The sequence below is a fragment of the Populus nigra genome, chromosome 14 (assembly GCF_951802175.1).
Source record: "Populus nigra chromosome 14, ddPopNigr1.1, whole genome shotgun sequence".
Taxonomy (NCBI): Eukaryota; Viridiplantae; Streptophyta; class Magnoliopsida; order Malpighiales; family Salicaceae; genus Populus; species Populus nigra.
Genome location: NC_084865.1, coordinates 9204987 through 9232387, shown reverse-complemented (window position 1 = coordinate 9232387; position 27401 = coordinate 9204987). Strand labels below are relative to the sequence as shown.

The 27401-nt window shown below is 31.9% G+C and overlaps 1 protein-coding gene across 1 annotated transcript; it reads left to right on the top strand.

The window, feature by feature from the left end:
- Positions 1-23748: 23748 nt before the first annotated feature.
- LOC133672758 (uncharacterized) lies at positions 23749-25485 on the top strand. The gene is made up of 3 exons (XM_062093275.1): positions 23749-23910; positions 24065-24357; positions 24742-25485. Exons 1-3 carry the CDS (start codon positions 23820-23822, stop codon positions 25297-25299), a joined length of 942 nt encoding a protein of 313 aa, XP_061949259.1. The 5' UTR covers positions 23749-23819; the 3' UTR covers positions 25300-25485.
- Positions 25486-27401: the final 1916 nt, after the last annotated feature.

The window sequence follows — 27401 nt, the reverse complement described above, 5'->3', positions numbered from 1 at the left end:
TTGATTAGGCTCTCTTCAGCTTCCCAACTCTACCTGAGAATAAAAGGCAACTAATGGAGGCTATTGTTGGTGGGAGTTTTGGCCTTAAGGAGACTAGTCTCGAGTTGGTGAGACTATTGGAGAGTATCCTCACTATTAATTAGACATCTCAATGATGTCTAATGAGAGCTATTACTGCTATTTGACCTTAATTAAATAAATGACCTTCAATTTAAGGAACTTTTCTCATTTCTCCTAGTAGTTTGGTTTTATGACCATTGTTCCTAACACTTATTTTTAGCTGACTTTCATGATGTGTGCTCATTACAAGAGGTTCTAGATAGCCAAGAGGAACCATATAAGGGAGGTCATTGCCAAAAATAGGGCTAATTAGGTTGTCTTCGAGTGGCTAAAGAAGGAGAAGACTACTATGAAGACGAAAATAGGGAGTCTCAATGTGGTTTATTCATTGCTAAAGGAAAAAAATACAAGGTGTTATTCTTCAATTAAGCTCCAATGATAAACTATTTCAAGTCACTTATAACCAAGTGGGTATTTTGAAATAGAAGATTCTTGAAGCCAAAACCACCTAATATGGTTTGAGGGTTGAGCTTCTTGCTGTCAGGGAAGAAGCTTAGAGTTTTTGAGCTTAGCTGGAGTCTTTAAGGAACTCTCATTGAGAGTTTAAGGAATATTTTTTTGAGTTGCAGCTTTGATCGAGACGATTCAGACAAGATCTTTCTTGTCATATCCAACATGTATTTCTTCTATAGATCAAAGGGAATGCAGGTAGACTTTAGTATTGCCTTTCATCTAGTTCTTGTGCCTGATTTTGTAGACGTGTTCCTTATCAAGGTTGTTGCTGCTCAACATGGAAAATATCTAGTTAAGGAGCCTAGGCTAGATATCTTAGCCTTTTCCCTTTTCTCTCTCTACTCGTATACATAGCCTCAGTTATGTGGAGCTTATCTATGTATTTTTTTATATTTTATATAACATTTGATTATTTTCATTTCTATGTTGACTTGTGTGTAAGAGTTTAACATTTATAATAAAAATTACATACTAAAATCAAGAACTATAGAAAAAGTTTTGAAATTTTATATAGGTCCAACACCTATAATTATAATTAATTTAAAGGAATTCCTTAAACAATCAGTATAGTTTCAATGCCCATTATAAAAAATTCATATAGGGTCCAAAAACCCTTAGAAAATTGTTAAAAATTTGTATAGGTCTAACACCAATACTTAGAAAAATATTTATCAATTTTGAACTTTGTCTAACCTTAAACAAAATTTAGGAGGGATCTTCCCCTTGTTTGGAACCGAGTGAAAATCTTGGTTGTTAATACAGATAAATCTGTAGTGGATTATTAAAAAGTCATTAGGCAGTAGGTGAAGATTGGTGCTACTGTATTAAGAGGTTTCAAGTTTGATCTACTTATGAGTTTAGGGTTGTTGTCCTTAAAAAGGCAAAACATTGTTGTTGAAGTAGTTTATTTCATCCTTAGAGAAATGTGCAATCGCACTAGGGAAATCATATTAATCCCTTTCAAGGTAAATTATACAATCGCATTAAGGAGACTTTGATCCCTTCCAAGGTAAATTATGTAATCGTATTAGGGAGAATGAGTCAATCCTATCATTGGAAGATTGTGGTGCTGTTACCTTGGAAATATGTCATGCCAATCCTATCATTGGAGAAATGTGTAATTACACTAGGGAGACCATGTCAATCCCTTCCAAGTAAATTATGCAATCAAATTAGGAAGACTTTGATCCCTTTCAAGATAAATTGTGCAATTGCACAAGGAAGACTGAGTCTATCCCAGCCTAGGAAGGCTGCCCTAAAGAGATTCCATGTCAATTCCATCCTTGAAAAAATATGCAATTGCACTGGAAAAATCATGTTAATCCCTTACAAGGTTAATTGTGCAATCATACTATGGAAAATTTGATCTATTCTATACTATCCCACATCGAAAACGAGCGTCCAGAGCTAAGGCCTTATAAGTGCATGCTCACCTTGACTAGTAAGATGCGTTTTGGGGTCATGCGTGGCTGCCAAGAACAAACCCGTAAGGGGGCCTGGGTGGAAACCCTGGATATGGGTGGACTGGGAGGCCCAAAGCGAACAATATCTTACTAGTGAGGTGGGGTGTTACATTTGATATCAGAGCAGAGGACGGCTCGTCTTAAGGTAAGGAGATTGTGATATCCGACATCAAAAGCGAGCGTCCAGAGCCAGGGCCTTATAAGTGCATGCTCACCTTGACTTGTAAAACGCGTTTTGGGGTCATGCGTGGCTACCAAGAACAAACCTGTGAGGGGGATCTGGGTGGAAGCCCTGGATATAGGTGGACTGGAAAGCCCAAAGCGGACACTATCTTACTAGTGAGGTGGGGTGTTACTTATTATAAGGTAAATCATGCATTCGCATTAGGAAGACTTAGTCCATCCCATCCTTGGAAGGTTCCGAGGATGTTGCTCTGAATATCACCTAAAAACAAAACATCGCTACTTTGAATAATTTAATTCATATATAAGAAATTTACATTCTTAGTCATTGATCATAGTATATTTTTATTACCCTTTGAGGTATAATCAATTTAATGACATTTATCTACTAGTTTCTCTAGTAGATATCTTCTAGGTGGTTGCCAAATAGACTTCACATGTTGTACGATTTGAACCAACACTCTATTTGGCCTTGTTGGATGCTTTTAAACTTTCAAAGTGCCAACGATATTTATGAGGTCGATAAAAACATGTAGCCTAAATTTTCTTATACCATCAAGTCCTTTGATAAATAAGGGAAATCATGTTGATTTGAAGTAATAATCATGTTGCATAGCCTTTTGATTCTCTCACGAACAATGCACATCTTGTATACACAGTAGATCATGCCTTCCAAGCTGATTTGAAACATTCTTTATCATTAAAGTAGTTTTTCTTGCTAAAGGAACTTCATTAATACTAATGAATAAGATCATAAAAATGTACCATCATTCTTGTAATTTAGTGATGTTATAGCTTTTAGAGTTTTTCTTGGTTAGTATATTAGTGTTGAAGAAAGTCTAACACAAAGGTTGCTTAAAACTAGGATATAGATTGGTTCAAGGTTTTTATGCCAAGTTCATTGGGCTTGACTATCCCCTCGAGGAACTATTGTTTTCTAGTGAGAAGTCAGTCCTGATTGAAGAGTTGCTAATGTTCTAATAAAGTAATCATGCTAGTAGTTGTAGAGATGTTTGTCAAACATTTCATTTTAGACGTGTTGTGACCATCTCTCATTGATAGTGATTAGGGATGTTAAAAACTATCTCTAGAAAAACAATTAATAGCTTTTTGATCAATTTTTCCCACAGTCAATGCTATTAATAAGATCTTGAAAAATCTAAATAGCTTAGAAACAAGACTTATGTGTTGGATAATCAATTAATCTCTTGATTCATTCTCCCTGGCCAAGGTGACTAGTGGCCAGTACTTGGCACCTGGTAAGCAAAAGTGTATGGTGGCTAGGTCCTGAAAAAGGTTCCTCTTGTTAGATTTGGCGACACTTCAATTTTTAAGTAAGTATTATATATATATATATATATATATATATATATATATATATATATATGTATGTATAGAGAGAGAGAGAGAGAGAGAGAGAACACAATAATAATATATAGAGATAGATTTTGAAAATATGAATGCTTAAATAAGTGTTGAGCTTCCTGAGTTCAAGGTATACAACCTCATTTAAGGCCAATAACTTTTTGCTTCAACAACATGTTTGTTATGTAGTTTAGGAAGATTAGCCATCTGCAAATGCATATTTTGATTAAGAAAAACAATGTTTAGATGTTACTTGCCATTTATTCTATCAGTTTTCATGTATAAAAATTAATGTTAAGAATAATTAATGGATCCTCCTTATTTTTCCATTTAAAATTATCTTGGCCATGCAGGACATTTGTTGTTGTTAGTATAGATCCCGCCCTTATAGGTGTAAGCCCAGTTGTTACAATCTCAGCTATAGTGAAGGCTGCTGGTCTAGAACTTGAGAATATTGATCTTTTTTAGATAAATGAGGTAAAAATAAAGTGAATACCTTACTGTTATATTTCAAAACCAAACGCTACTTTCAGGTCCAACTAAATTTTGTTATTCCTCATCTAGGATTTTGCTTCCCAATTTGTATATTGTTGGACATCCTCCAAGTGCAATAGGTAATTTCTTGTAAAAAAATTGATGATTATAAAAAGATTTAAGAAGTTTATTTAAATAATAATAATAAAAAAAAAACTAATCATTGAGTGAGAAGAGTAGAAAATGGTTGTTTTTTTTCTAACTCAAAACAACTAAGGTTATTTACTTAAAATAGAGTTGGATAATTTTATAATTAAGAGTTTTTTACAATGATATTTTAAGAATAAAAAAAATAATATGTACTATCTTTGAAGACTTGACCCCTTTGTATCTCTTGTTTTGAAAGTATAAAAATTTAATCTAAAACTATCAAAAAAACATATTTTTTTTATATCTCCGTCTTTATCTCTCTAATCAAACATGTTTAATTTTTTTAATCTATGTGTCTTCTATTCTAAGACAATAGTCAAACACTATCTTGAATATAAATGATTAATTATTTATTTAGTAATTGATAAAATTAGGAATGATGATCATGGTTTTTCCCCTGGTTATTCATATTACGACATCCTTTTTTTTCCTAGTTTTTTTACTAGCCATATGCTCTGAGTGTTATAGCAATGTGATTTTTGAAACATATATTTATTTAATTTTATAATAATGAGAACTTACACTTTAAAGAATTCCAATAATCTTATCCATATGTATTTTGTTAAAAATAAATATTCATAAAAACTCCAATGAGGAAAAAAAATGTGTTTTCCCTGTCAAAATCTCATTTGTTATTTATGTTATTTATTTTTATTTTGACTAAACAATGACTTTTTATTGATAAAATTTTTTAGCAATTAAAATAAATATCTATCAAAATTCAAATGATTTAAATTAAATAAGAAAAATTGTATTTCTTTATGGTCAAAGCCTCATTTTCCTTATTCATTAATTTCTTTTTAATTTTGGAGAGGACACAATTTTTTTATGAAAGACACAATTATTCAAATTAAAACTTACAAGATTTGTAAAGCAATTATAAAGTACAAAATAATTTAATAACATTAAAATTATTTTCACACAACTATATAAAAGAACTAAAGAATAATTAATTGGAGAAAATAATATACAAATTTACAATGATAACAATGATAAAATATATATTTGATTCTCATTAACAAGCTATTTGAAATCTTTGGAATTGAATTCAATTCCAACAGTTAAATTAACTCTTGTATTTGGAACCTTTTTTAAAGTATTATTTGAATTTCAAATAGAATTTAAATTATAAAAAAATGAGCAAAAGCAAATAAAAGAAGAGCCCATCTGATTTGCTACATTAATTCCTAATAAGAAATACTCATCTTTCTTTTCTCTTAAAAACCTTATAACTTCTCTTTACCGTCTTTTCTTTTCTTTAACATTATCATGGTCTTTGACTATGGAGTATGTAGATGAAGAAGACGACAAACAATGTGAATGTGTGATTGATATTTGTGTTGGATTTATCGAAACATGTATATGGAGTGAAAACTATAAATTTTTTAAAAAATTTGAGAGTCTTAAAGATCTTTTTTGCTTCGAATAACTGCTTCAATATTGGGTTATCGCAAACAACAAGTCATCCAAATGTCAAGCTTCTAACAGTAATTAATACGAACCACCAATGAGAAAACTCCTCAACTCTTTTTAGGAGAGATAAATTGTTATGCCTTTGAGTGCTAGTTCTTTTATTTTATATTTTTCATGTGTTTCTGTATTGTACTTTATTCATAGAAAATAAGAGGCATAATTTTTTATTTATAGGAAAACCTAAAAACCCTATAAATGGAAAAAAAAATCAATTTAACCTTTAAATAATATCACATATATTATTTTAGGCTAATTTAAAAAAAAATCAATCAAATCCTCACTTGATTATTTCTAGGTCTAGAATTGTAATCATTTATATTAATTATATTATATTCCTCAATTTGTAAAATTTATTTACAATTATATTACACTTAATTAATCATCTCATTTTAATTTTTAACTAATGGTTCTTAAGAGTGTGAACCATTAGATTCCCTAATAAGTTAGCACAAATATAAATCATAATCCTAAATAAAATATGATTAAATAAATTAATTTATTACCAATTCAATAATTGATTGATTTATATTTGAAGATCAAGTATAATGTTTAGCAATCTATCATGATTCTTTAAATATTAAAAAAGTCATAAGTGATTTGACTTAACATTTTAGTAACTAGTTTCTCAATGTAATTATTATCAATTCATTGTTAATGTTTCGATTTAGATATTATATCAAAAGTATCTGTTATGTCAAATCATGTTTGTTTTCAACACATAATTATTTATTCTTTGAATAAGATTTGAAACTATTTTCAAATCTTAATCCACCTTAAATAAGAATTTACAATCAAAACTATTTAAGAACATATGAAATATTTTTTTCTAATTTATCTAGGGTGATGAATATTCTTTTAATTACTTAAATATTTTCATATAGTTCATGTTGTACCTATAAATACTCATTTGTTATCTTTTATTAGGATAACATGTAGCATTAATATGTTTCCTATATAATCATAAAAAGTAAATATCTTTGTTTTAAAATTTGTGTACATTAGTACTTTCCTATATAGTCATAAAAAGTAGATATTATAACTAAAAACTATTATAATAAAAACCTTAAGTTTCATTTAAAAAAACATAGAATTATTTTTTAAAATCATTATAATTAATTATCTAAATAGTATTTTATTTTAAGATATATATTTAAAAAAAAAGGATTGAAGAGTAGAGAAGCAAGCTCAAGCATGCCTAGGCTAAAAAGGATGTCCCATGTATGCTTAGGTTGTAGTTAGGCCTACATGCCTAGGCCATATAGCCTAGGCTAGATATTTTTTTTTTGTAATAGATTGTGGACAATTCATCCATACTAGCCAATAAGCTTTGTCCACCTACAAGTATTTTTAGTTACCAAACATGTATTATGGTGATAAAAAAAAATAAGGGTCCAAGTTTTTGGATCCAATAAGTTCAGATTTCAATCATTTTTCACTCTAAAATATATGAACCTAAAAATCATATTTTGAATAACAAAACACATTTTAATTAGTTTAAAAACTCAAAATTAAATTTCAAAAGATTTTCAAGGTCTAATCCATTTTTTCTAGTATCATAGAAGATGGAAAACCACCTCGTTTTAAATTCCTATCTTAATTTGAAATCAATAAACACCAAAACAAAAGTTTTTTTGTGGTTGGAATCCAACCTACAAAGAGTTTTCTCTCCCATCAACTTTTTCAATGATTTTCTCTCTCATCTCTTAACCATACGACTAAAATATGATAAAAATAAAGTTAATAACCAAAACATAAGAACCTAAAAGAAGGGAGAAAATGGAACTTTTGCACTCAAAGTGTGGGAAAGCCTTTAGTTTCTTTTTTAATGTAAATTTTGGTTCTTCAACTTTCAATTTATTTTCTTAAGAAGGAGCCATAACCTAATTTTATAAAATTGGTCATCAATCAACATTGAAAATCCTAACAAAACATAAGAAAACCCTGACAATGTAGATTAGAACACACTGAAACGCATAAAACCTCGAAAACACAAGTCAAAAGGCTTAATAAAAAAAAGTTAAGAGATTAAATTGCAAAACTTGCATAATAAAGGGACCTAAAGTGCAAATGCACTCTAAATGAATAGTGTTTTGTGAGGGAATTAAAAATGAATGAATAACGAAAATTATTATTAAAAAAGGGCATCCTATTTTAGTGTTTTTCTATAGTGTTCATTGTAGGAAAAATATGCTTTGGGCTTTAGAGTTTTTTACTTTTTATCCTTATATTTTTAGTTGTTTACTTTTCAATAATAAAACTTTTAATTTTCTCATGTTTCAATCTCTTTATGATGTGAAAAGATTCAATTTGTTCTTTTTAGTTTTCAAAGAAGTTCAATTTGATCCTTAAAGTTTTTTTATTTTTATATTCTTGGACCTTGTAGTTTTAAGTGTTTAGGTTTCGGTCTTAAAACTTTATTTCCTCATGTTTTAGAAAATCCATACTTGCATTTAAAGGAATTTGAGGAGGTTTGCAACACGTATAATGACTCAAATTGTAGCATGAACACCATTAGATTGAAGCTTTTTCCTTTTTCATTAAAAGATAAAGCTAAAACATGGCTACAAAATTTGAGACCTGGATCCATTCGTGCTTGGGATGAAATGCAACAACAATTTTTAAAGAAGTTTTTTCCATCCCACAGAACAAACTCTTTCAAAAGACAAATCATTACTTTCTCTCAAAAACCAGGAGAAACATTTTATCAATGTTGGGATAGGTATCGAGACTTACTTAATACTTGCCCCCATCATGGTTTTGAAACATGGAGATTAGTTTCACATTTTTATGAAGGGTTAACTCCTAGAGATAGGCAAATGGTTGAATTGATGTGCAATGGAACTTTTGAGGATAAAGACCCTAATGAAGCAATGGAATACCTAGACTTGCTAGCTGAAAATGCGCAAAATTAGGACACCACAGGTACTTATGAGGCACCAAGTAAAACCCAACCTCATACATCTAGTGGAGGTATGTACAACCTTAGGGAAGATCATGACCTCCAAGCCAAGTTTGCATCTTTAGCTAGAAAGGTTGAGGCACTAGAATTAAAAAAGAGTGGTCAATTAAAATCTGTTCAAGACATTGCATGTCAAATCTGTGAAACCAACGAACATTCAACCAATGATTGTCCAACCTTGCCTTCTTTTAAAGAATGTCTCCATGAACAAGCCCATGCATTAAACAGTTTTCAAAAGCCCAATCATAACCCATATTCGCAAACATATAACCCTGGTTGGAGAAATCATCCAAATTTCAGTTGGAAGAGTGAGAACAGTAATGCTCAAACTTCACAGCCATCGTTTCCAGCACATCATAATTTCCAAAATTCTCATGGATATGCACCTCCTTATGCTCCCCCTCCTAGAAGAAATCTTGAGGAAACATTGCATGCATTTATGGAAAAGCAAGAGGCAATTAACACTCAACTTGCTCAAAGCATGACAGATTTTAAAGATACTCTTGCAAAATTGACATCTGCTCTCAGTTTCCAAGAGAAAGGTAAGTTTCCATCTCAACCACAACAAAATCCCAAGGGGCAATACAATGCGAATGCAAGTAGTTCGGGAAGCCAACACATGGATCACGTAAAATCAGTCATCACTCTTCGCAGTGGTAAGGTTATTGAAAAACCCATTCTTGAACCTTGTGAGAATGATGATGAATCAATCTCTAAGGGTAAGGAAGGGGTTGAATCTGATCATTGCAAAGAAAAGACTGATTCTCCGCCAGCACTTCCATTTCCTCATGCCATGACCAAACAAAGGAAAGTCAATCACAACTCTGAAATCTTTGAAACTTTCAAACAGGTAAGGATCAATATACCTTTGCTGGATGCTATTAAACAGGTTCCTTCTTATGCTAAATTTTTGAAAGATCTGTGCACTGTGAAGAGAAAACTGAATGTGAAAAAGAAAGCATTTTTAGCCGAACAAGTAAGTGCTATTCTTCAGAATAATAATGCATTGAAATATAAAGACCCTGGTTGTCCTACAATTTCTTGCTTTATTGGAGAACATAAAATTGAAAGAGCCTTACTTGATCTTGGAGCTAGTGTGAATTTACTTCCATATTCAGTTTTTCAAAGTCTCAATCTAGGTGAGTTAAAACCAACTTCTGTGACTCTTTTACTTGCCGATAGATCTGTAAAAGTGCCTAGAGGAATAGTTGAAGATGTGTTAGTACAAGTCGATAAATTCATTTATCCTGTGGATTTTATTGTCTTGGATACACAGCCTGTTGAAGCATGTAATTCATTTCCTGTTATTTTAGGACGTCCATTTCTTGCAACTTCTAATGCATTGATTAATTGTAGGAATGGACTGATGAAGCTATCTTTTGGAAACATGACATTGGAGATGAATATTTTCAACATTTGCAAGCAACCTGAAGATGATAATGATTTACAGGAAGTGGACTTTACTGAAAAATTAGTTCATGATCAATTTCAAACCACTTCCAATGAAATTGAGATTGATGAATCTGATGATTTGCAAATGGTCTATTTTCAGGAAGAATCAAAGGCAAGTAATTGGAGACCACAAATTGAGGAATTGCCGCCACGATCAATTGAGCAAATACCTTCAAGTGTTCAACCACCAAAACCTGATTTGCAGCCGTTACCCCTCAATCTCAAATACTCATTTTTGGGAGAAAATGAAACTTTTCCGGTAGTAATCTCTTCCAAACTTAATGCACAGCAAGAAGGTAAGTTATTACAAACTCTGAAAATGCATAAAAATGCATTAGGATGGACCATAGCTGACATAAAAGGAATTAGTCCTTTGATTTGCACTCACAGGATTTATTTGGAGGAAAATGCTAAACCCTCTAGAGAAATGCAACGAAGGCTTAATCCTAATATGAAAGAAGTAGTGAAAAATGAAGTCATTAAGCTTCTAGATAATGGAATCATTTATCCTATTTCTGACAGCAAATGGGTAAGTCCTACTCAAGTGGTACCTAAGAAGTCTGGAGTCACTGTGATAACAAATGAAAAAAATGAGTTAATTCCAACTAGGACTATTACTGGTTGGCGCATGTGCATTGATTATAGGAAACTTAATTCAATGACTAGAAAAGATCATTTTCCCTTACCTTTCATGGATCAAATCCTAGAAAGAGTTGCACGTCATGAATTTTATTGTTTCCTAGATGGCTGTTCAGGTTATAACCAAATTGAAATTGCATTGGAAGATCAAAAGAAAACTACTTTCACATGTCCATTTGGCACTTTTGCATATCGAAGGATGCCTTTTGGATTATGTAATGCACCAGCCACGTTTCAAAGATGCATGCTTAGTATATTTAGTGATATGGTTGAACGTTTTCTTGAGATTTTTATGGATGATTTTTCTGTTTTTGGTGATTCATTTGATGATTGTTTGACTAACTTAGAAAAGGTTTTGAGGAGGTGTGAAGAGAAGAATCTTGTACTGAATTGGGAAAAATGTCACTTTATGGTAACAAACGGCATTGTACTTGGTCACATTGTTTCATCAAAAGGAATTGAGGTTGACAAATCTAAAATCGAGTTAATTGCTAACTTGCCAACACCAAAATCCATTAAAGATGTTAGATCATTCTTAGGACATGCTGGTTTTTATAGAAGGTTCATCAAAGATTTTAGTGTAATATCTAAGCCCTTGAGCAACCTTCTAACAAAGGATAATATTTTTGAATGGACTGAACATTGTGAAGAAGCCTTTGTTAAACTTAAAAACTTGCTTACTTCTGCTCCTATCATTCAACCTCCTGACTGGTCTTTACCTTTTGAAATAATGTGTGACGCTAGTGATTATGCCGTGGGTGCTGTCTTGGGACAAAGAAAAGATAAGAAACCTTATGTGATTTACTATGCAAGTAAAACTTTAAATAGTGCTCAAATGAATTACACCACTACTGAAAAAGAATTACTTGCAGTAGTATTTGCATGTGAAAAATTCAGGTCTTATCTTGTTGGCTCACCTGTTGTTGTTTACAGTGATCATGCAGCATTGAAATATCTTCTTTCTAAGAAAGATTCTAAGGCTAGATTGGTTCGGTGGATTTTGTTACTTCAAGAATTTGATATCACAATCAAAGACAAGAAAGGCACCGAAAATGTTGTCGCCGATCATTTGTTAAGATTGACAACAGATTCAAAATCTAACATCACACCAATCGATGACTACTTTCCTGATGAATCTTTATTTTCTGTCTCTACGATGCCTTAGTTTGCTAATATTGTTAATTTTCTTGTTTCAGGACAATTGCCAGCTCATTGGAGTACCCAAGATAAAAGAAAGTTCTTGAACGAAGTAAAGAACTTTTATTGGGATGACCCTTATTTATTCAAATATTGTCCTGATCAAATATTTCGAAGATGCATTCCTGACAATGAGGTAAGTAGTGTCATTAAATTTTGTCATTCTGAGGCATGTGGGGGCCATTTCTCATCAAGAAAGACAACTGCAAAAATCGTACAATGCGGATTTTACTAGCCCACCATGTTCAAGGACTCACATGCATTCTGTAAGATTTGTGAAAATTGTCAAAAGTTGGGATCTATTTCAAAACGTCACATGATGCCTTTAAATCCTATTCTTGTCATTGAGATCTTTGACTGTTGGGGTATAGATTTCATGGGTCCATTTCCTTCATCATTTGGTTTCGTGTACATATTAGTCGCAGTAGATTATGTTTCAAAATGGATAGAGGCAATTCCAAGTCGAAACAATGATCACAAAACAGTGATAAAATTCTTGAAAGAAAATATTTTGAGTCGATTTGGAATCCCTCGAGCCATGATAAGTGATGGTGGAACACATTTCTGCAACAAGCCATTTGAGTCTTTAATGAAGAAATATGGAATCACTCACAAAGTTGCCACCCCTTATCACCCTCAGACTATGGCAGGTAGAGCTTGCTAATAGGAAGATCAAACAAATCTTGGAGAAAACAGTGAACCCTAATAGGAAAGACTGGTCTTTAAGACTTAATGATGCACTTTGGGCTTATCGAACTGCTTATAAAACATCATTAGGTATGTCACCTTATAGACTAGTCTATGGAAAACCTTGTCACTTGCCTGTGGAACTTGAACATAAAGCTTATTGGGCTATTAAAGCTTTTAATTCAAACCTGGATGATGCTGGTCAACTGTGAAAATTACAAATAAATGAGCTTGAGGAAATAAGAAATGATGCATATGAAAATTCAAGAATTCATAAAGCAAGAATCAAAGAGTTTCATGACAAGAAAATATTGAGAAAAACATTCAATGTTGGTCAAAAAGTCTTGCTTTATAATTCTCGACTCCATTTATTTCCTGGAAAACTAAGATCAAGATGGAGTGGTCCTTTCATTGTGAAACATGTGTATCCATATGGGGCCTGTGATATCGAGAATCCAAAGAATGGCAATGTTTTCAAGGTAAATGGACATCGTTTGAAAGTTTACTTTGATAATTTTTCAGTTGAAAATGACTCGATTGAATTGAGTGATCCTATATATAAAGATTGATTCATTTTCTCACAATGTTTTGTGTTTCATTTTGCTAGTTTCTCTCACCCCGGTCAAAAGGCGGATAACGGTACTCCGTGACTTAAGTCGGTTCTTTCAGTTTCCCATAATAACTGATATCTGTCTATATTTGTGCAATTCTTTACTCTTTCTCTCTTCTTTGAATCTCTTCTCTAATTCTCATTTCAAAATGGACACCATTCTTGAAAAATTGAAAAAGTACTTTCCCGCTCTGCCTCAGAATGCGATTACAAAAATTTACCGTGCTAGGTGTGCAAGATTGATGTTGTTAATGGATCATGGAATTCCTGAAGATATTCGTTGGCTGATTGAAGCAAAAGGTCCGATTATCAGGTGAGTCCAATTCTTTCATTTCACACATGCCTGGAACAGGTAAAAGCACTTTTGCAAAGAAACGTCGTGCAAAACGACTGAAAGTCTGTCACAAATGTGCCAGATGGACTTGTAATGCAACATGTCGTTTTTTAGGAATGGTATCTATAAACCGTGAAGATAAAATACAATTCATTAAGGATGGCCTGAGTAGGGGTCTTTAGATAATCTTTTGTTGACCCTTGAGACGCATCCTAGTGGAGATGTGCATCGTGCTATTCATGATTTATGGCCCCATTTTCATAAAGAACATGATAGACTTAGTCTTGGAAATCTGACTAAAAAAGACCCTGTTTGCCAGTTTTTAAGAAAACTGGATGGGAAGCCTATCCCCGACCCATAGAGGGCGTTTAAGCCGTTCTTGGACGTAAAACCAAGGGAAGATGTGAGCCACAATCACAACTACCTGTACATACACATGCTTTTTTAAAATAAATAAATAAATAAAGAGAGAGAGAGTGTGAGACTCCAGCTGGCCTACATATAGGTGGTATGATTGCATCTTCAATTTCTCATCTATAAAATCTCCTCTTCCTTCCCCTCATTTCTACTCATCCCTTACATTAGACAGATATAGAAGCGTGTAGAAATGGCAGGTTCCTCAAGTTATCACATAAAAAATATTTGTGTTTTCGGTGGATCCAGTCCTGGGAAGGAAATAGCTTTTTTAGAAGCAGCAAATCATCTTGGTCAGGTACTAGCTGAGAAAAAGATTCATTTAGTGTATGGGGGAGGCAGCCTTGGGTTAATGGGGGGTGTGGCAATAGCTGCATTTTTAGGAGGTAGTCAAGTTTTGGGGGTCGTCCCCGAAGCTTTAACAAAAGGGGACATCATTGGAAGAACAATTGGAGAGGAACTACAGGTCTCCACAATGTTTGATCGAATGAATACAATGTTTAACCATGCTGATGCCTTCATTGCCTTACCAGGTGGTCTGGCACATTGGAAGAGATCTTTCATATTTCCTCTTGGGCCCAACTTCACATTCACCATAAACCTATAGGTTTGCTCAATGTTAATGGTTTTTATGATACTTTGTTGTCTTTTCTTGATCAAGCTGTGGAACAGGAATTTCTAACATCTTCGGCACGACAAATCATAATCTCTGCTGCTACTGCTGAACAATTGATCGACAAACTACAATCTTTCACCCCTGTAATTGATCCTTCCATGAGTCGCATCAATTGGTCAACTACAGAAAGCCGTAAAAAGCTTAGATTGGATTTGAGCCTTCGTTTGTGAATCCTTGTGTCTTTTGGTTTTATTTCTCACATAGTATTTTGTTCTTGTTTAAGTGTGTTTCAGGTTTGTCAGTGTTCGTTGTTTCAGGTGATGTCTTCTATACTCTATCTTTCTACCTTAGGACATTGAGGACAATGTCTCGTTTTGGTTGGGGGGAGAGGGTAGTAATATTTAAAAAAAAAAAAAAACTAACCAACTAACTGTTTTTGTTTTAAAAACCATTTGGCAAAACTGTTATTACTAGGATGGCAGAGTAAGGGGGAATGACTCTTGAGACGCATCTTAGTAAACATTTTCTAATGGTTATTTGCAATATTCATAACAAGGCCTATTAGAATACTTCTTGAAATATTCAGGTTTACAAACTCTCGCATTGTTATCACTTGGTTCTGCTCCTATACTCATTTAACAAATATTCTTAAACCTTCATTTTCACACACACACACTTTAACATATGATTGTGGGTTGCACATTGGATTATTACATTATTTATGTTCTTTTGTTAAAGGTAACAACTAAGGGATAGGGATAGTCTATAATTTGCAAAAAAAAAAAAAAGGGGGGGGGAAAATGATGATAATAAGAACGTAGATAAGTTTGGTTTCGTAGCCTCCCTAACCTAAGCAATTAAGCCCGAAGGGGTGTTTTAACACCTAATACCCTAAAGTCAACTGACTTGGGAGCTATTGGCCCAAAGCTTGTTACATGGGTTAAGGAGAAAAGCTTAAGGGAATCAAACATTGCACTATCTACGTATCAGTATCTGCAACCCGAGTTACTAAGCTCGTAGGGGTGTCTCAACACCTAATGCCCTAAGATCAACTGGTCTGGGAGTCATTAGCCGAAAGCTCGTTACATGGGTTAAAGATGCATTGTGTTTTAAGTTATATGTATAGATATTAAAAAAAAAGAGTAAAATAAAATAAAATAATCCCAACCCAAGGAAGTTAACCTTAAACATTAGAACAAAATATTGTTTTCTTCCAATAAAAGCCCCATCATCTATGTTTCATACATTGAGCACATAACAAGGAAGGTTTATTAATATTTTGTTTAAGAGATATTGAGCAGATATACAAAATTTAATGAGAATTTGTTTATCTGAATAGATTAATGGAAGTTGAATGATGAATGCCTTGCTTTGTGGAATTTGCAAATTGTTTTTCTATTTTAACACCTTAATCACTAGGGACTAGTAATAAGCTGGTTGGGGGGTGTGATTAGTACTTAAAAGTGCATTTTTATCAAGGTTTTATATCATCATTTTGCACTTAAAGTATCAATAACTCCTTAACTAAAGCATGTTTTATAATAACATATCTAATTATATAAGATACCTTTAATTTATGGTAAATGTTCATCTTAAATGCAGGCCTATCACATAAATGAAAGAATTGATTGATGAGTTGAAGTACTGAAATTGAAAGGACAAAGAGATGGCCAAACTTAGAAAAGAGATGCTGGTGCAGTCCAAACTGGAACACTGTTCGGTAATTAGGTCATATCTGGAGCTGTAGATCTTGGATTTAGGTTCATTTTATATGGATGGAAAGATAAGACATAGGCCTACAACTTTCATGTGGAGCCCAAGATTTAAAAAGGCCGTTTTCAAGTCCAAATTGTAGCAACAACGAAGAAGTCCGAATCTGTCCTGCAGCCCAGACACTGTTCAGTGTTCAGCCCATATCTCGAGTTCTAGAAGTCCAAATGATCTCAAATTTTTACCCTGGAAATATAAGACAATTTCCTAGAACTTTCATGATTCAAGTTTGTTCAAATTATGACGTCATCAATGACGTTTTTGGCAGACAAGAAGATAAGAATTGTCACCAAGTCAAGATGTGGCCACCCACTCATCAATTAGTCAACAAATCAATAGTTCCGAATTTTGGCCTATAAAAGGAGGCATTTGCCATGTATTTAGGAATCTTGGTGTTCAGATCAAGATCATGCTCTTGCTCTCTCTTTTGTAATACTTAAGTTTTATATTAATCTCTTGTTTATGCCTTTCATTTCCTTTTCTTTACTTAGCTTCTTTCTCATTTATGTTCTTATCTTGTTTATTTATGTTTCTTTCTTTCATTATGTCTAGCTAAATTAATTATGTCAAGGTGAAAAGGATACACTAATGGTGTAAGAATAAGTATAATTTAAACTTAACATGGACCTTAATGTTGGATACTAATATGCTTTATATTTGCTATCTTGTTCACTTATAATACTTTGCTTGTTAAATGGTTAATCTAGATTTATGTTGTATAACACTTGGTACAACAAATACTTGGCACTTTCATAGCCCATACTGTATGGTATAACCGACACCTGAGCTATGAAAGGAACTTGATTTGTTGTTAACATAAGTTATAATCATGAATGCCTGACAACATTTACAAGTATTAGCATTATTCGAATAAGATAGCTAATGTAATCATGTTAACAATTTATAATCTGATTGGAAACTCCTTTGTGTGTGGTTTCCAATTGAATAATAAGAGTTTATACTATACTTGTTTGAAGTACCATTAGTGGATCCTCTAACCTTGACATTTGTTGTTATCATTGTTTAATTCTTACGTTAATCTTTCATCTCAAAGTTCTCATCAACTTCCTCTTCTTCTTCACTATTATTATTATCACTATTATTATTATTATTGTTATTATTATTACTACTACTACTACTACTACTACTATTATTGTTGTTGTTGTTACTATTGTTATTATTATTATTGAATTATTTATTCGGGTTATTTATTACTTCACATTATTCGGGTTAGAACTCTTAGAGATCACATGAATCCCACAAGAACAAGTGCACCCTCATGCATAGTTTTTCCTCCTGATGCATCTCATTTTAATTTTAAGACAGGCATTATTCAACTTTTACCGTCTTTTCATGGCTTAGATTTAGAAAATCCATACTTGCATTTAAGAGAATTTGAGGAGGTTTGCAACACGTATAATGACTCAAATTGTAGCATGAACACCATTAGCAAAAACTTGACACGACCAAAAGATTGATGTCTTCTCCCAAGTGCAGGAGTGTCGAAGTAATAAATAACCCGGCAAGACCGGGGTCGAACCACAGGGAGGTTACTTGTATAAATTATAAGCAACAATAATACTACAACAATAGTAACAACAACAACAATAATAATAGTAGTAGTAGTAGTAGTAGTAGTAATAATAACAATAATAATAATAATAGTGATAATAATAATAGTGAAGAAGAAGAGGAAGTTGATGAGAACTTTGAGATGAAAGATTAACGTAAGAATTAAACAATGATAACAACAAATGTCAAGGTTAGAGGATCCACTAATGGTACTTCAAACAAGTATAGTATAAACTCTTATTATTCAATTAGAAACCACACACAAAGGAGTTTCCAATCAGATTATAAATTGTTAACATGATTACATTAGCTATCTTATTCGAATAATGCTAATACTTGTAAATGTTGTCAGACATTCATGATTATAACTTATGTTAACAACAAATCAAGTTCCTTTCATAGCTCAGGTGTCGGTTATACCATACAGTATGGGCTATGAAAGTGCCAAGTATTTGTTGTACCAAGTGTTATACAACATAAATCTAGATTAACCATTTAACAAGCAAAGTATTATAAGTGAACAAGATAGCAAATATAAAGCATATTAGTATCCAACATTAAGGTCCATGTTAAGTTTAAATTATACTTATTCTTACACCATTAGTGTATCCTTTTCACCTTGACATAATTAATTTAGCTAGACATAATGAAAGAAAGAAACATAAATAAACAAGATAAGAACATAAATGAGAAAGAAGCTAAGTGAAGAAAAGGAAATGAAAGGCATAAATAAGAGATTAATATAAAACTTAAGTATTACAAAAGAGAGAGCAAGAGCATGATCTTGATCTGAACACCAAGATGCCTAAATACATGGCAAATGCCTCCTTTTATAGGCCAAAATTCGAAACTATTGATTTGTTGACTAATTGATGAGTGGGTAGCCACATCTTGACTTGGTGACAATTCTTATCTTCTTGTCTGCCAAAAACGTCATTGATGACGTCATAATTTGAACAAACTTGAATCATGAAAGTTCTAGGAAATTGTCTTATCTTTCTAGGGTAAAAATTTGAGATCATTTGGAGTTCTAGAACTTGAGATATGGGCTGAACACTGAACAGTGTCTGGGCTGCAGGACAGATTCGGACTTCTTCGTTGTTGCTACAATTTGGACTTGAAAACGGCCTTTTTAAATCTTGGGCTCCACATGAAAGTTGTAGGCCTATGTCTTATCTTTCCATCCATATAAAATGAACCTAAATCCAAGATCTACAGCTCCAGATATGACCTAATTACCGAACAGTGTTCCAGTTTGGACTGCACCAGCATCTCTTTTCTAAGTTTGGCCATCTCTTTGTCCTTTCAATTTCAGTACTTCAACTCATCAATCAATTCTTTCATTTATGTGATAGGCCTGCATTTAAGATGAACATTTACCATAAATTAAAGGTATCTTATATAATTAGATATGTTATTATAAAACATGCTTTAGTTAAGGAGTTATTGATACTTTAAGTGCAAAATGATGATATAAAACCTTGATAAAAATGCACTTTTAAGTACTAATCACGTAACTTGGTGGGCTGACCCGGTAAGACCCGATCAAAAACTCGATTGCAACCCGTTAACTTTTATATTTTTTTTTTATAAAAACAACATCGTTTTGATTTTAAAAAAATTGATCCAAATAACCCGGTAATCCAGTCAAAAACCGATAACAATATCAACACCTAAAACCCGACTCTTCTAATGAAGAGCAAACATACCTTCTTCTAGATTCCTGTGCAGTGTGCATGTAATAAATCAAACCCACCGACACGTTACTGCACTGGGTGTCATTTTAATATCAAAATTAATATTCTTGTATTCAGCGAAATAACCACACAATTACTACTTTGCTAGATTAAAATACTATTTGGTATTTGGTATTGTTATAATAACTATTTTTAATTTTTTTTTGTTTGAAAATATATTAAAACAATATATTTTTTTAAAAATTTAATTTTTAATATAAGTATGTCAAAATAATATAAAAACACCAAAAAAGGGAACGAAAATCTTATTTTCTTTCATTTTCAATACTTTCTTTTCTTAACAACACAAAGCAACAATTCAAACACTCATATTTGAACTGGCAAAAACATTCATGAAAGGTCGCGGTATTGATTTTCTATAAGCAGCCTTGAGACTGTCATTCAGCACAGAAGAAAACAAAGTGCGAAATTTGACCAATAGCCTTTCTCCAAGTAGACATGTGACCTTAAATATGTAATAATAGGGCAACAAGCCCTTGTAACAGCTTACAAGCTGGCAAAATGTATTTCCAACAAGATTATTTTGTTAGGTTGTGCTGCTGTTAGAATTAATTTTTTTAATATAAAAAAATATCTAGATGTTATTAAAATATTTTTTTAATAATGTTTTTTTAAGAAGTGTAGGGATTGACTCAAAGTGATATGATTGGCTTGGTGATTTCAAAAACAACCGGGACAACCAATAAAAACGTAATTCAAGGTGATATTTTGTCTTTTTAATATTGAAACGATAATATATTTGATTGAGTTAAGTCAACTCTACTTAATTTGTCAAATTCATAACTATGATCATAAGACTATGATAACCTCATAGAAAATAAATTGAAATAAATTATAAAGACTAATTCTCAATCAACCTATTATTGAAGGATAAAATTGAAAAAACAAATCATTTAAAAAAGAACAAAAAAAATTGACTTACCAACTCAGGTTGACTTACTAAACTTGTTGCACAGGTTATAAGATTAGGATAACCTTATAGAAAACAAATCAAAATAAATTATGATGTCCAATTCCCAATCAACCCAATATTGAAGGATAAAATTGAAAAAAAAATCAATTAAAAAAAAACTTTAGTCAACTCAGGTTAACCTGTTAAATCCCTAACTTGGGTTATGAGATTAAGGGATAACCCCATAAAAAAAAAATCAAAACTAATTATAAAGTTCAATCCTAATAAATTTAATATTAAAGGATTAAATTGCAAAAAATAAAAAAATAAAAACCAAAATAAAAATTAAAAAAATATATTTTTTCAGTGAACAATGTTTTATGAGGAGGTTAATAATAAAGTTGCCTCTTTTTTTTTAATTTTAATTTAACATTTGAAAGGATAAATTACAATAATCTTTTTAAAGTACCATTAAATTATATAAAAGTGTTTGAAATTTTAATTAAAAAAACCCTTGTATACTAAGAATGACCTTAGTTATTATTTAGAAAAGGCAATATTTGAATTAAATTTTTAAAATTTGAGAAATAATATTAAAGAAACTTAGAACAAAATTTACTCGAAATAAAATAGTAAATTTAATATTTTCATGTAATAAAAAATAATATGTCCATCTTTTAAATTCTTTCTCTAATTTTATAATTTAAATATCTTTTGTAAATCACAATTAAAGGTGTTTTGGATACAAAAGAAATGTTTTGTAGTATTTTTTTAAACAGAGGTCTTCGACAAATTTTTATATGTTTTGGATTTTTTTTATAATTTTATAATATTTTAAAAGATTTATTTTAATTTATTTTATTTGAAAAAAAATACTATTTTACAGGAGTAGATGTTGTCCAAAATTATTAGACTACTGAGCTTAGATGTTTAATTTATCAATATAAGAAGCCACTAATCAAATTAGTTCATACAAGTTTAGTTTATAAGTATATAAAAATATATCATAGAAAACTTGCCATCAAAACTAAATATCATATAAAGATTTTAGCATTTGTACTAGGTATATATCTAAACTTGTATAGAAAATTGAAACACAATCCCAAAATACTAATAGTGTACGAGAGTCTGGGTAAAGGGATTAGTTATGCAAGGGGAAGACGTATTACCCCAAGACGTATCATAGAAAACTTGTTATCTAATGTTTGAAAAATGTTCTCCTTAATATAGAGATCCTTATCTCATCAACTTCCTTAGTAGGGAGATCCCTATCTAAGGTTCAACCATTTTTTTTAAGTTATTATTTTTTTAAATTTGATAAATTTATTTTTTCTTTCTAGGATACATATAATAGCTAGTTGAAGGAGAGATACGAGGACGATTATTCGACTCATCTGGATCTCGATCTGGATTTGTGGTTGGAGGCAAATAGCTGGTTGAAGAAGAGATACGAGGACGATTCTTTGACCCATCTGGATCTCGATCTGGATTTGTGGTTGGAGGCAGGATCATCCTATGAACCCGATAAAAATTGATTTTATGGACTTTCTAACACTACAGCCAAGAACTTGCGAACGTCTCGTAGTGTTTTGATCGTTGGATTTTCACAATCAATTCTGAACACTCAAACTTCGGAGTTTACGACGATGTTAGACCAACAAGTACAGGCTTGGACGACCCATCTTAATGAAAAATGTAAACGACTCACTACTGATTATGAAGAACTCTGAAAAATGTAAACGACTCACTACTGATTATGAAGAACTCTGCCAATTAATAATAGAGATGAGATTATAGATGAGTGGTACATGTGCAACTCTTAATAGGATCACAGTTCCAATGACGATCAGCCTCCTCCTCCTCCAGCCTTGCATCTATTTTAGATTTATTGTATTTGAATGTACAAATGTTGAAATTTGTAATAAATATTTATTTTATTAATTATTTTTTTTACTTATGTTTAATATATCTTTTTAAAAAATATATATTTTTAAAATACTATTGACGGGGTTTTTGACAGAACAACTCTATCAGTATATTCCAGATAGAGTTAGAAAAGAATTACTATAAATGTTACTAGTACTGTTAATTTACTAACAGAATTACAGATGGTACTATATCAGTGGTATGTTATATTTATCGATAGATATATTAACAGAAAAATAAAAACATTAACGACATTCCATTGAGTTTTTTTTATTGGTGATATATATATATGACAAAAACAATATTAACTCCCAACACTAGATATCGATTTACACCATTCTATTTATCACTAAAAAGAAATTCTAAATATATCGTGTCGTTGGGATTTATTTAATCTTGAGCAAATATATTCACTCATTTTCTAAAATATTTTTTTTAGATGTATAATGATAATAAATTAATAATTTACTGTATCATCAGAGAGATCTCGCTATTATTTAAATCCAGTTTTGGTGCACACAAAATAACAATATGAGGTAACTATAAAAATGTCCCTAATATATATGTTTATTAATGAAATACTTTTAAACATGCATAAAAAAGTACCTTTGCTTTAGATTTCGTATACTCTTGAATAGCGTTTTAATTAATATATAAGAGATTGATGGATAAATAAATAAATAAAATATTGTTTTCTTTATAATAATGTACAAAACATGACTCGATATATATTTTTATTCATAAAAGATAATGTAAAACAAAATACAAAAACTTCTATTTTATTTTTATTTTTTATTTGAACTTTCAATGTTTAAAATAATAATTATTGAACATTAATTAACTTTAAAATTACAATTTCTTTGCTCATTAAAATAATGTTTAAAAAATAACAAGGAAAACATATAGTTTCTCATTTTTGGTAGAAAATCACCCCAACTTTAATTTCACAGATTGTTTTACCCCAAGTATTCTCATCAATTAAGAAAGTTTCTTTACTTTTGGAAAGTTCATTATTTCGCCCAAATAACCAACCAAAACCAAGGAACTCTATTCAAAATTAATCCACCCTTAACGGCTAGTTTCCCTGCAAACGTGTGAATCCGTGCGCTCGTGTTTAGGCTCTAACGGTCAAATTCTCTCACTTTATAAACCCTATCTACTTTGTCAAAAAATCTATTTCTTAGTTTGTTCTTCTTGCTCTGCACTTTTTCTCCCATTCTCTGCTGTTCTCTCAGACTCTTTGTCACATTCAAATGGAAACCCCATCTTCAACAAAAAGAGTCACAAGATCACAAGCTCTTGCTGCTCTTACCAACACCACCACCAACAATATTCCTCTTTCAAGTGAGTGATTCGATTCTTTCTTAATCTTTTTCTCAAGATATCACAGATTGAGAAAAATGAGTTTTGCATTAAATCTTGGATTGATAATGATTAGGATTCTGCAGTTTCTTGATTTGTTTCATAAGATTTCTCGTTTTGTTGATTGCATTTTCAGGGGCCAAGATTGAAGATTCTTCTGATAAGGGTGAAACAAAATCAAGAAGGAATGCGAAACAACAACTACGAGATAGGTCTGCACTTATTGATATAACAAATGATTCGCCTATCGTTGGGCTCGCAATGGAAAGTTTAGAGACTCCATCATCAACATTACGCAATCAAAAGAGCAGTAGAGCCAAGAACAACATCCCCCATACACCCGGATCTGGAGAGGCATTGCTTAGGGGTCAAGTGAAAACCCTCTTGCATAAAGTTGAAGAAGAGGCAGAGCTCTCAAAACTTTCATTGGTGAGCCGTCCTTTTCTGTGAATCTTCAAGGATTTATTGATTCTCCAATAGAACATCTTGCACGCAAATACGCCTCAAGTCCTTAATCTTTCTGGAGATGACATTGCCTTGGTTTCTGTTACTCGTTTGCCGGTTATTGAAGAACAATTGAAGATTTGTCAGCCAATGATCCTCGCAGACTTTTCGCGCAAAAAAACTGAAAAAAATTGAGTTATTTTTTTGTTCTTGTTGAGTTTATGCAAATTGCAAACAGTATATGGGGTTCTGGATAATCTAGAATTTGATAAACTATTGTTTTAATTTTCGTATGGTCTTAGTACATCTGTTTTTGTTAATTTTCTCAATTGAAAATATTAATTTTAACATGTTGTTGCTACATTTCAGGGCGTAAGTGAGATCTTTGAAGTGGAGAAACAAGACTGTCTTGAATCTCAAAAGACTCTGACAAGGTCATTAATGCTGGATTTCTCAGAGAAATCTGAAGGTTCTGATTCATTGGAATGCTCTTCTGAACTTACTTTCCAAGGAGATAGCTGCGGAGTGATGGTAAGTGAAAGCAAAGACAAGTCATCAATGACAGAAGATGACAATGCCTCAATTTGGTCCATTCAGGTCAATGCAAGTACTCATGATGAAGATGAGGAAGAAGAGTATTATTGTTACCATAATGAATATGAGGAGGTAGAAGAAGAAGAAGAAGGGGAGCAGGCTGATGACGGAGGGTTGCTTGATGAACTTTGTGAAGGAATTAGCAAGATAAGTGTGACAGTGAAATCAATGGCTAAATTTGAAGGAAAGCACACAAGATTCGTGTACAACAGTGATGATGAGATTGTTGAGGAAGTAGACTGTGGAGATATGGATTCAGATGGTGTTTTACGCTTGAAAGGTCTGCCAACTCCAAAAGGGAAGCATCTACGCTTTCATTCAGACGAGGAATGAGTGATTCTTGATCCTTATCAGTTGGTTTTTGTTCTTGGATGGATGTCTTTCTCGACACCAATTTGGAGGGATAGTTCCTTTGCTTTGTTTTCATTTTTTGTTTAGCATTCTGTGGGTTTGGTTGGACCAACACATTGAATTGAAACTGTGAAGCAAGTTTGATGAAATAATAGCAATCTTTTCCTATTCTTGAGTTTGAGTTGTGTGACTATAAGTCTATCCGAGGAGCTTTTATTCGGTAGAACTCAATATTAAACCATAAAATTTAATAAAAATTTCATTCTAAATGATGACAACCCGATATGGACTTGGTAATTTAATTTTTTTTATTTTATTATATAACAAAAAATACAAAAAAAATATCAATAAAAATTTTTAAATGATAGATAGACATGGAGAAAAAAAAAATTAAAATAAAAAAAATAATTGGCTAAGAAAAAAAAGTTCAACCGCCTAAGCTGCCTACGGAGCAGCAAGGCAAGTGAGCCGAAGGGTGCTTCAATTAACCGAGCTAAAGCCATTACTTTGTTCTAAAGACACTTAAAATAATATATTAATTATTTTACTTTGTTCTCAAACTCTTGACCTCATGTTCCAAATAATTAAAAAAATATTAACTTGTTTTATGAATTGTTTGCGTTTTTGAATTAATTTTTTTAATATAAAAATATAATATTTAACCCATCAAAAATTTCTTAACATTATCATGAAACTCGATATAACTATTAATACTTTAAAAATTTTGATCCAATTATTTTCTTAGTGTAGATTTTAAATTAAATAATATAAGAGTTGTCTTACGTGATCTTATTTATTTAGTAGGTGTAAAGAAAAAAAAAAGTCAATCCTAAACATGTAATCAAATAATTAAAAAAATATTAACTTGTTTTATGAATAAAAACCTCATGTTAAAAAGGCTAAAAAACATAAATGGCCAATAAAAATAGCCATGAGACAAAAAAAATTTAATTTTTTTCTTCAATTGCAACTCGAATATGCAAACCTAAATTGGGCCTGTTTGGGATTGTGGTAATAGTTGCGGTTCAAAGTGTTTATCGCTTAGAAATGCATGAAAAAAATATTTTTTTATTTTTAAAATATTTTTTATATCAGCGCATCAAAACAATCTAAAAACATAAAAAATTATTTTTAACAAAACAAAATTCAAAACGGGCTCAAAATCTCCCACGTATTAACCACAATGCTAAAAACATGGCGTGGGTATAAAAACAATTAAAATACTATATTAACCTCAAAATGTTCGGCATTACGAAAACGATTCAAAAACTATACTTATGTGGTTTACTGTTCAGAACAGTTAAATTGACTCTTAACTTGGTTTTAGATTAGTTGTTAGTATAATTCAATTTCTCCAGATAAGAAACATTAATGTCTTCATTTTTGTGGCAAAGACAATAACTTCATGTTAGGCATAAAACATCTGCAATCCACTGGTGTTGTCAACTTAGCAACAGCTGTTCATCAGAATATTGTTTTCAACTGATTAACGACCAACCAAGGAAATAATGGTGTTATGCAAGTGAGAACAAGTACAGGTAAATCGGCTATAAAGATTTTTAGAGAAAGAAAAGGTGAAAATACGGACTTCTAACATTAATGTACAGAACAAATTCTCGTTTGTTTAATCAATGTGCACTTCTATCCATAATGAAAATCAAGTGTGATGAGCTTTCGTGATGAAGTTTAGCAAGATAAGTAAGATTGAAGGAAAAGAAGAGCTTCAAGATATCTCTTCCTGGCCCAAAGGTCGATCTTGAAGCTTCTAAAGCACTGATAAGGTATCAATAAGATCAAAGAAGAAAAGGCGAGTCCGGGCCTTATTTCCGGCGCGATCTCTTTTGCCTTCGGTTGGCTTATTCGTAGCCTGGAGGCTTTTCCATATCTTCAGAAAGAGGTCGTATCACTGAATCTTGTTCTTCACTAAGCTTGTTAGGAGTGAGACAATGCTTTATTCTCATTGCTGATCGAAGTGCCTCCAAACTATCATTCTATTGTACCACTGACCTAAGATAATAAACTCAAGGTGGTTACTACCTGAGCTTTAAGTTGCTCAAGAAGCGAACTGGGATTTGGAGAAGATT